The sequence below is a fragment of the Apium graveolens genome, chromosome 1, assembly GCF_009905375.1.
Source record: "Apium graveolens cultivar Ventura chromosome 1, ASM990537v1, whole genome shotgun sequence".
NCBI classification, from domain to species: domain Eukaryota; kingdom Viridiplantae; phylum Streptophyta; class Magnoliopsida; order Apiales; family Apiaceae; genus Apium; species Apium graveolens.
Genome location: NC_133647.1, coordinates 110,952,800 through 110,964,653, shown reverse-complemented (window position 1 = coordinate 110,964,653; position 11,854 = coordinate 110,952,800). Strand labels below are relative to the sequence as shown.

The 11,854-nt window shown below is 31.8% G+C and overlaps 1 protein-coding gene across 1 annotated transcript; it reads right to left on the bottom strand.

The window, feature by feature from the left end:
• Nucleotides 1-10,563: 10,563 nt before the first annotated feature.
• LOC141700151 (uncharacterized) lies at nucleotides 10,564-11,190 on the bottom strand. Its single transcript, XM_074503985.1, has one exon. It carries the CDS (start codon nucleotides 11,188-11,190, stop codon nucleotides 10,564-10,566), a length of 627 nt encoding a protein of 208 aa, XP_074360086.1.
• Between the last annotated feature and the right edge of the window lie 664 nt (nucleotides 11,191-11,854).

The window sequence follows — 11,854 nt, the reverse complement described above, 5'->3', positions numbered from 1 at the left end:
GGGCCCCACATATGATGTGGCAAAAAGGGTCCCGCTACTGACGTGGCATTGTGGGCCCCACATGCTGATGTGGCATTATAGGACCCAGCTGACGTTGCGTGTTGACATGGCATGCTGATGTGGCTCTGGGACCCCCAGTTACCGATGTGGCATCTGATGTGTCAATTGCCACGTAGGACCAAGTGTACTATCCTGTCTGGTCTAATGCAACACTTTCTGTTGTTGCCAATAGGTGATTTACTGTTGCAAAATCCACCTGATGCAATACTTTCAAGTGTTGCACAAAATGTTGCATTAGGTGTCTACGGCCACTTCAACATTGGCAACCCCCCATTGGTATTGCCTATTACCTTATGCAACACCATTTGGGCCTTATGCAACTGTATAGTAGGGGTTGCCTATATGCACTTATGGCGTAGTGTACTTTTATATCTATCGATGTGGGATGTTACCGTTATAATTCCTATAGACACAACTAAAGCTTCTGGACTCCTAATTCGTTATAATTTCTACAATTACAATCAAAATGTTCGCGATTTCCTTAATTAGGTTAAGCTCTCAATGACACATCAACCATCATAAGAAAAACATATTACAAATAAACAAACACAACAAGCCTAAAAATTGCATTACCCTTTGATAAAGGGATTAGCTAATCATGAGATGATAAAACACACATATATTAGCATCATAAACAATGAGCATAAGAGTTAAATCATAAAAATACAACTTTATAATTTACTTTGAACTCCAGACGAATCACTTCGATGCTTTTTATATTCTCCAAGTGCCCTTCAAGTGTACGACTATCTAATTCTATTATATTCTATAATACAATATAGACTTATTCTTCTATATAATATCTCTAAAACCTAATAAAATAAAAAGTTTTAATGATTTTTGAGAAAATGGAAGTAATATTTAGAAATCGAGTTATGGCTCAAGCATTATTATATTTGCATGTACCGCAATAAAACCGAATTTTCTCATAAAGGAATATCTACAGCTCAAGGAATATTTTAAATGTAGTATCTTTATTACATGATAAAGGAATATCGTGTCCTTGAAAATAGCTGTGCCATTATTTAAAATAAATAAAAAATAAAAGATAATTATCTCCAGAATACTTTCGGGTTTTCCTAACCTTTACCAACAGACTCTCGGTCTAAAATATTTTCTCATACGCTACTCACTAACATTATCATTTTCTACCAATCATTAACAATCGGGTAAGTATTTTATCTGAATCGTAAATATATTTTTATAATTAATTAAAATAAATATATTCAAAATATAATCGCCTCCGGAATACTTCCAGGTTTTTAATAACTTTTATTGACCGTCTCTCGGTCTATAATATAATGTCTTACACCACACACTAGCGTTATCATTTCAAATATGGTATTTTACTATACCAATATTTTTAATAATTGAGTAAACAATATATCTCAACGACGTAAAACAGTTTAGACAACATCATGCTCATATAGCAGTTATATAAAAATAACACAACACAACAGCATTTTTAAAGGTAGGGTTCGTAAACTTGCCTAGAGTCCAAGATATGTTTTTTGACTTTCACTCATTGCAGATTTTTCTAATCAACAAATTTCATAATCTTAATTAGTATTCTTAATCCCATCGACCACTTATACTACTATTAAATATAATATTTCCCAATTACGGTTATTTTACAAACTTGAGCTAACTAATAATCCTAAGTTGTAATAGACGGTCATAGAGTTCCGCTATAGTTGACTTTCACGAAAGTTACTATTACGCGAATTACACTCTAATATTTTTAATAAATCGAAAATTTAATATTTCAATACGAAACCACCTCAACGATTTTTATGAGTATTTTTAATACTTATCATAAAATTTTCAGCTTTAAAACACGAATTGAAATAGGTGAAAAAAAATTTAAAAATTCGGTCAACTATGAAGTTTTACTATTAGCACCTTGTTTACTAAAACGTTGATTTCTCTCAAACCATTAACTCAATTATTGCACTGTTTTCGCGTGCCTGCCCCATATAACATCTAGAAAAAATTACTCAATAGTAGTTTTCTGGTCAAAGGGGTGAAAATCCCAAAGCATATGTTCAAGGGAGTAGCCATTTTCGTAGTTTCCCTTTGCACGACCTCGGCTCCCGCATTTTTATAAAATTAAAAATTCAACCTCTTAAGCTTAAATTTTACAGAGACTTTCATTACTTTTCAATTCAATTACTCTTCCAGTTTTATAATTTTTAACAATGCTTAAGGGCCTCTTTTAAGTCCTCAAAGTCAATACCTTATAGTAGTTTCATTTTCTCGAAGACGTTAGATAAACTGACTTTTCTCCTAAATCGTAAGTCGTCTCAAATTGATATTTATATGGTTACAAACTAAAAAATAATACCTTGACATTCATATCCATTAGTGTTTATAATATATATTTTATATTTCGAAAATATGCTTCAAAATATTCATAAAGGTACACGAATATTATAACGGCTATACGCGTAACAGTTTCCTGTTTAACTATGTTAAATCCATTTAACAACCCCCCAATCCTCAAATCCATAATATTTATAATTGACTTGAATAGCTTCTAATATTCTAGTTGTATGGTGTGCATGGATGTACTACTTTCCAGCTAGCAACATACGCGTAATACTTAATTTCCTTTCACAAGTTCGATTGTTTCTCAAAAAAATTTCGCGTCATACATTCTTTTATCATAAATTCCTTACTATAATTCTCGTATCCCTCGATGTCCCATAGAAAATGGCTTTTTGAAATATCGGAATTTTGTGAAAATGAACGACTTTTACATACACTCATTTATAACGTAAAAATGTAATATCAACTCCAAATCTTAATTTAAATACTTGTATATAGTGTGGTCATAAAATTATTTATTAAACCGCAATATTACTATTCATGAAGGTCTTTTACCGATATCAAAAATTTAGGTTTTTACACAACTGGAGCGACCATAATTACTGAAGAAAAGTCAGCTACGAATTTTCCTTCAAAAAGTAAAATCAATTTAGGAAACATATTTTGTATACTTTTATTATGAATAAATAGGAATATATATTATGATATATACATAGATAGACATATACAAAGAGAAAGAGATTATATTTTTCTGCTTCTAAGAGATTGAAGGTTTTCTTCTTTATTCTGATTAATATTAATTATTTGTTCTTATCTTATGTGTTTCATTAATCTAGTTATGAGCGAGTAGAATTATAATCTAGGGTTAAGTTGAACCCTAGTTATAATTGATATATAATTTTCCCAATCCCCCAATTACGTTATATTACAAGCTCTCGCTATACAGTTATGCTTAATTAACAATTACATGTTAGATGTGATTATGTGTATTGTTTGAACCTAATATCTATTTGTCAACGAAAGTTGGATTTAGGTGGTTGTGAATTATCTAATAAGGACATGAACTTCATCATGAAAATAGGTAGAACAGCTTGTTAGGAAGTTAGGCGCTATGTTTAATGTCTCTAAATTGCATGATACCATGAAAATAGGCTTGATTGTATTTTAGAGAAGCCATTAGTACTCGAGAGAGGTTATCGGTATTTTGTAGGGCGCGTTTTTCCTCTTGAATAGTATAGACTGAGTGGGGCGGGAAATCATAATTGCATTTATTCATGCTAGTTAGGATACATAACTCTGGATGTTTTTAGTTATTTGATTAAAACAACTTTTTTTCTTTAGGTAAAATTTTAATTAAACAATCTCAAAAAAAATTTTTGTTACTTTCTTAGTTAAATCGAGTGAAGAATTACAAGTGATTGGTACATTTGTCTCTGCGGGATCGACTCTGACTTACCCTACTACATTATTAGAAGGATTTGTTAGGTATTATTATTTGATAATGACAGTTTTGTCACTAACTAATACCATTTTTTATGTGTTACCAGGTAATTATAAAATTGTCAGACAGCTTATCGTTAAGTTCAAATATATGTTATCAGCAAGTTGACATACGATAAGTAAAGAAGAAAATAAATAACATCAAGTAAATAACACGTTGAGTTTTAGCCAGGTTTGACCCCTATGTATAATGGTCTGTGTCATGTTCCCTTACCAATTTGGTAAGAGAAAATATTTTCAATAGCTGAAATGATATGATTACAAGATTCAATAATATATATATACCCCTTTATCCCTTGTTCCCGATAGCAGCTTGCTGATAATACCTGTTCCTTTGAGTGAATTGCCCTCTAAACCCTATACCAAACATGTATACCCTTCCCTAGTAATATAACTCCCTAGAACCTTGTTATCCAAGCTCAACTACTCAGCAATAAATGTTTGCACCTTGAACAATACAAGTTTAAATAGAAATTATAATCGAAACTATGAACTCTATGTATATAGATTTACGTGGATATGTTAGAACTCAAAATAAGGATATTCACTGAATGCAAAGTTTTATTTTCTAAAATGGTTTGTGTATACTTTATAGATCAACATCAAAACAAAGTATACCCAAGTATATTTATAGATCAAGTTAACTTTTAAATAAATCAACGATACTTCCAACCTTGACCAAATCTCACAGTAGTTTTATACTATTCAAACAATTAAGATAATCTAAAATACATTTAACCTAAGATAAGATAAATTTGAAAACAATTAAAAACAACAATCTTTAGTTTAAATTTAATACCAATCTATAAGTACATTGTTTGGATAAAAACGTTGTTAACAACTTACTATAAAATAGGAAATCATTTTGTACAAACGAGCTTGAATATCTGAAGAGCTCTAATATATTTAAACATGTAAATATATGACAGAGTCCTTACACAACTCATTCCTATTAAGTCTCCTTGAAATCCAAAAGTTATATTTATCCTTAATAAGTTCCATGCGGTATCTGAAAGCTAGTTGATTAACCTGTTAAAACTTTGTTAGCTTGCTTATAGAATAAGTCTATCATGAGAAGTAATTTCAGCAAAACAATGTTAATAACATACACATATATTATAATCAGATTGCTAATAGAATAAAAAACAAGCTATAAGTTTGCTCACAATGTGATCACTAAAATTATAAATTATAAGGGTATAACATTCATCCCCCCTCTTCCCGCCTAGTTTTGAGATCCTTGTTTTCTAACAACTAAAGAGCTCTACATTATTAGATGTCTAAGATGAATATATCATTTCTCGTTCTTATATATTTGAAGTAATTATTAAGAGATAAGAATTTGAGACTGATTAAGATATCTATCTGGTTCAATGGACTTGGTAATGAGTAGATTTATCACTGGTAAATTTAATGTTAAAGCTAAAAATAAGATTTTCCCCATAAGTTGAGTAGTATATAAGTAAATGGGAATTTACCTTTTTCTAGGGCGTGGAAGATATAGAGAATAATAACATAAATTAACTGGTTGAAGCTAGAAAAATTTGATAACCATGTGTTGATGTTGGCCTCATTTCAGTTGTCAACTTCATTGGAACTATGTATACCCCTGTTTAATTGTCTTTTTTATGCATTTTGTACATAAGGGGATCCCCTTCTATTTTGTAACATCTCACGTATATAAGAATAAAAGTGTTCGGGGTATTAACGATGACAAGTTTACAACTAATGAATATCAAATTACTATCTCTTTTTGGATGACCAGTGGTGGGTTGTTGGGTCCCTATGCATTTGGTTGTGGGTTTGGATTGTATGAATGGTAATAAACTCTAGATGAGCCTGAAGGGAAGAGACACGGCTAAGGTTTTGTAATTATATTTATGGGCTCGAAGTGGACGTCAACCCCGTATAACGAGGTGTTTGTAACACCTCTCATCGATAAGAATAAGAGTGTTTGAAACCTTTGTAAGGAAAAGTTTACAACTAATGTATAATAAATTGCTAGCTCTTTTTGACTGGCATGTGGCAAATTGTTGGATCTGATATATATTCGATTATAGATTTTGATGTTATTAGTAACCATTTATCTCTTACCTCCGAACTTCATTGTTACTCTTTTATGTCATCGAGAAACAGCCACAATCCTATGCTTCGGCTAAAAAAGCTAAAATCTAAAATCTAAGTCACATATATTGTATCCGGGAATTGTTAGAACATGGTGTGTGTATGGTTAATGCGAATATGTCAAAGATTTTCATTGTTCACAATCTCATAGTCCATTATTGAGGATTCGTGTGACATATCATATGTAAATATATGTAGGTCAAAGGTTCCTACTATTAAAAAATTCATAATCTATTAAACTTGGTACAAATTTGTGAGAATTCCACTACTTGAAAACCTTCAATAGACATCCGATGTCTATGCGGGTGTAGATAAAGGTACCCCCATATGACATCGGTTATGAACTGATATCTAGGAACAACTTTAACATCGATTCCGGATTAAAACTCGATGTATATTCTCTATTTTTATACAGAAACTACATTATAATATTTTCTAAATAGCTTCTATATGATCTAATTATGAACCTTAACTATTAATATACAAATTATAAATCAGTATTTACAATGTTTATAAAAATAAAACTGATGCCAAAGCCCGCTTTAACATTGCTTTTGAACAATAGCCAATATAAGTTCCTATTTTTGACATCAGTTATAGTTTCTTACCCGATGTGTTTTTTCCTTTTTAACATCGGATTAGTTCAGGGAACAGTAGTCTGGCTACCTATGTAACATCAGTTTTTAACATTTGACCGATATATATTTTTTAAGTACATCAGCTTCTTTGTAGTTTTATTTAGGAACTAATGTCTATATACCTTTTTAACAACAGTTTTTAAGAAAATTCGTGTAGGACATGATGTCTAATTATAGTTTGGACATTTGTTTGTAAAATTGATGTCTATAGGCCTAAAAATTAGCCTATACAGTGATTATATTATATGCACCCAAACATACCAAATTCCAACCAAAAAAACTAGCTAAAACATAAACACAAAACCAACAAAATAAAATCTCCACACTCTATTTGTAATTATCAAACCATATATCATCTAAGTTTACAAATATTTTAACATAACTAATACACATAAGTTTAAAAGTAACAGAAGCAAAGGACACTACATCATAAGTGCACATAGGAACCGGTTTTTATCCAGCGTTGCACGAAAAACGTTACATTATCTATAAAATTTTTAGTTTATTGCAATACATTGAAGCTGCTGTTGCTAATAATTGTTAGTGTTGCGCTGCATGCAATAGTAGAGGTCATAGCGTTGCATTAGATATTTTTTTTATTTAATAAATGTTGACATGGAAAATAAATGTGACGTGGCATGTTTGGGACGCACAATTGCTAACGTGGCATGCTAACGTGTCATATGGGTCCCACTGGAGGGGTAATTTTTGCTGATGTGGCATTTGTGGGTCCCATATTCGGGTCTCACTGGTCACGTAGCACCAGTGGGTCCCGCATGTGGGGCTCAACATGCTGTCGTGGCATACTAGCGTGGCACAAATGGGGCCCACTTGCTGACGTGGCAACTGACGTGGCAGCGGACGTGGTACTTAGGCATTGCATTTGTTTTCTGGTGTTGCAGTAGGTTATTTAATGTTGCCTTATTTATTGTACTATTCTTAAAATTTATTTGTTATATTCATGTTCCATTTTTTTTAAATCATTTTTAATTGATCCAACCGTACAGATGATGTTACCTACTAATTTTAGAGATGTGTAATTTTTTTTTAAAAAAAATAGATTTTATATCATGTGCTTTTATAATAGTCAAATCACGGTGCACATTGGTTCCCATTACGTAGTCTTGTTCCGGGTGGTGATTCTATTTTTTTTAAATTTTTGTTCAACGATCCAACCGTACGGATGATGATACCTACTAATTTTAGAGATGTCTAAATGTTTTTTTAAAAAAATTAGATTTTATAGCGTGTGTCCTTATAATAGTCAAATTTCGGTGAACACGCGTTCCTATAACCAAGTCTTGTCCCGAGTGATGATTCTATTTTTAAAAAAAATTGTTCAATGATCCAACCATACGGATAATGATACCTACTAATTTTAGGGATGTCTAAATTTTTTTAAAAAAAATTAGATTTTACATTGTGTGTTTTTATAATAGTCAAATTACGGTCAACACAGGTTCCTATAACCAAGTCTTGTCTCGAGTGGTGATTCTATTTTTTAAAAATTTCTTGTTCAACGATCCAACCGTATTTTACCTACTAATTTTAGAGATCATTAATTTTTTTAAAAAAAATATATTTTAAATCGTGTATTTTTATAATAGTAAAATTACGGTCAACACGTGTTCCTATAACCAAGTCTTGTCCCGAGTGGTGATTCTAGTTTTTTAAAATTCCTGTTCAAAGATCCAACCGTACGGATGATGTTACCTACTAATTTTAGAGATGTATAATTTTTTTAAAAAAATTTAGATTTTATATCATGTGTTTTAATAATAGTCAAATTACGGTCAACACGGGTTCCTATTGCCAAGTCTTGTCCCGTGTGGTGATTCTATTTTTTTAAAATTCTTTTTCGACGATCCAATCCCACGGATGTTGTTACCTAATAATTTTAGAGATGAATATTTTTATAAAAAAAATTATTTTTATATTGTGTATTTTTATATTAGTCAAATTACGGTCAACACGGGTTACTGTTACCAAGTCTTGTACCGGGTGGTGATTCAATCCAATCATACAGATGATGTTACCTACTAATTTTAGAGATGTACAATTTTTTTTAGAAAAAATTAGATTTCATATTGTGTATCTTTATAAAAGTTAAAAAAATTATATTTTATATCATGTGCTTTTATATAGAATGTAATATATTGGCAAAAAAAGGAAAGTTTGGGGAAAGTTTGGTGAGCGGAAAAAATCCCGCTCAACCAATTTTCACACCGACAAAGCCTTCAATTTTCATTTTTCAATTCATACACTCTATGTACTCTCTTCCTCTTTCTTATCTCCTTCTGTGTCTTCTCTCTTTCTTATCTTGTCTCCCTCTGTTTACTCTCTTATATCTTCTTTATCACACATAATATGTACATCATTAATCAAGGATTATTGATGTGAATGTTTTAGGGGTTTAGGTATTATTTTCTATCGCATGGCTAATTTTGGAATTATGGCTTGAATCAGGTTCGGTTTTTGGACTTGAATCAGCTTCAATTTTGGAGCTTCGATTTAACTCTAGGCTTAGAATCTGAAACTTATAATTATTTATTTTCAAGTTTTGATTTGGTTTTGATTTGGGGCTTTTACAGGTAAATCTCAAACTTATTGCGATTTAGGGTATATTTTGATTTTGGGGCTTCCGATTTAGAGGTTATGTTTTTAAGGATTTAGAGCTCCTTCATATATTTATGGGTAATAATATGTGTATCTCTGTGTTTTGTGTGTGTGTGTGTTGTGTTTGTATCTCTGTGATTTGTGATTTTGTGAGAGTTTATCGTAATAACTCAGCAGTGTTAATGCCTTGTAAATATATTTATATTCATTATAGAAGCAAAGAAGGACAAAAAGGCTTGGAGGAGTTTGTGGGAAATACTCAAAAGTATATTCCGAGAAGAAGAAGAAGGTATATTCAAATCGAGATTATGTGTGTAGTGTGTTTTGATTTTAGTTATGAAATCAGGATTGTAGTTTGTGGTAAATTACTTTTACTATGTACATGTATAAGACTGTATTATGCTTCATAATTTCATAAAATTCAAACATATGACTGTTGTGATATGCTTTTTTTTTTGTGTTTTTGTGCTTTTGGGTCAAGAACATTTTGGGGTTCACCTATATTAAGCATTACAAGGATTATCATTTTTCATGATTCTTTAAGAATTTGTTTTCCAAAAGTTGAGGTATCCGTGAAAATATCACTGTAGGTAATATCAGGGTCTTCAGAAAATATAAATTGGGTATGTTTGAGTTGGTTTTAAATGCATTGTGGATTGTATAACTGATTTCAAATTTTCTTCGGGTAGCTGTTGAGAAGGAAAAATAAATTTGTTCTACAGAACGGTGCTTTTGATATTTGCACTAATTTGAGCCCGTTTGATATATTTATACCATTTACTAACAGGGGAAAGAACATCTTAAAGTTTCATTTAAGTGTGTCTCAAAAGTATTGACAGCTACTCACCTCATGTATTTTAATGTTATATCGAAGATGCCAAAGCCAAGACTTGGCATTCACAATATTAGAAAAACATGGAAGAGTTTCATTTTGGATTTTCAAAGGAAATATTTTAGTTGATGTCATCTTGACTCTTACAACAAGAAGGCCATTTTTGTATCTTATCTCACAAAAATAATCTTTAAAATTCACATGATGTCCCTTTCTTAAAAGTTGCCCAACACTTAAAAGATTATGCTTAAGATCGGGAACATAATAAACACTAGAGATATAGTGTGTACCTTGCTTTGTTTGGATCGGAACATCTCGACACCCTTTGACGACGAGCCTATTGTTGTTACCCGTCTTGACTTCTCGTTGGACACTTTCATCAAAATTCACAAAGCAATTTTTATTTCCGTTCATGTGGTTGCTACAACCACTATCGATATACCAAACATCATCAAGTGACTCTTCTTAAACATTGCTAACAAGAAGCATACTTTCATCTTTCTCCTCAACATCCTCATGTAGAAAATTGGAAACTTTTTCATCATTAATTCTTTTATAACAATCTTTTTTCATATGCCCAATTTGATGATAATAATGGCATTGAAAATTAAAAGAATTACCTCTTCCTCTTCCATTGAAACCTCCACGAGCTCTTCCTCTTGCTCTTTGATATGAGTTAAAATTTTCACTTTGCACCTTTCCTCTTCCTTGTCCTCGACAACGAAATGATCCTCTTCCACCTCTTCCTCTAAAACCACCACGACTGGTGTCCTGAACTTCAAAAACTTGCTCGGAAGGAGAGCGGTTAAATTGCTTGATACGGAGTTCATGAGATTGTAGTGAACCCAATAATTCTACAAGAGAGAAAGTATTCCAATCATTTGATTCTTCTATGGCCACAACAACATGCTCATATTTTCGAGTCATACTACGAAGAATTTTTTCCAAGACTCTTTTATCCGAAATATATTCTCCACTAACACGAAGTTGATTAACAATTAAAATTGTTCGATTATAAAATTCCTCCACCATTTCACTTTCTTTCATCTTTAGTAAATCAAACTCACCTCTTAGAGCTTGAAGTCTCACCATTTTTACTTTTTCTTCACCTTTGTAGTCCTTGTTGAGGATGTCCCATGCCTCCTTTGATGTTTATGCCGTTGAAATTATCTCAAAAATTACTTCATCCACCGCTTGATAAATAGAGTAGAGGGCCTTCTTGTCCTTCTTTCGGTTCTCCATTAAAGAGTTCAATTGTTGCAGTGAGAGATTGGCTTGATTCGCCGATTCTTCATAACCATTTTCAACTATCTCCCAAAGATCTTGAGATCCATATAACACCTTCATTTGAATGCTCCATTGATTGTAATTCTTTCCCGTCAAATGTGGAAGTTGAGGTTGCGACATATTATTGTTGGAAGACATCACTTAACCTTGCTCTTGATACCACTTTGTAGGAACTTAAGTATAAAGGAGTTGGAGATTAAAGAGAAGAAACCTGTTCTCAATAATCCATACAACTAACTCACACAAAAGAGATATAAACTCACACTTTTATTGCACTCAAAAGATTATATAAAACTTGATGATTACAAAGCTTGAAAGAGTGTCCTATTTATAGACCTCCATAGAACCTACTAGAATATTATTTAATATACAAACTCCCTAGGTACATGAAAAGCTAAAGGTAATGAACTCAAATGACCATGAAAAAGTCTTGAACCTCAAAGGTCTATTCTAGGTGCTTCCAAGAACA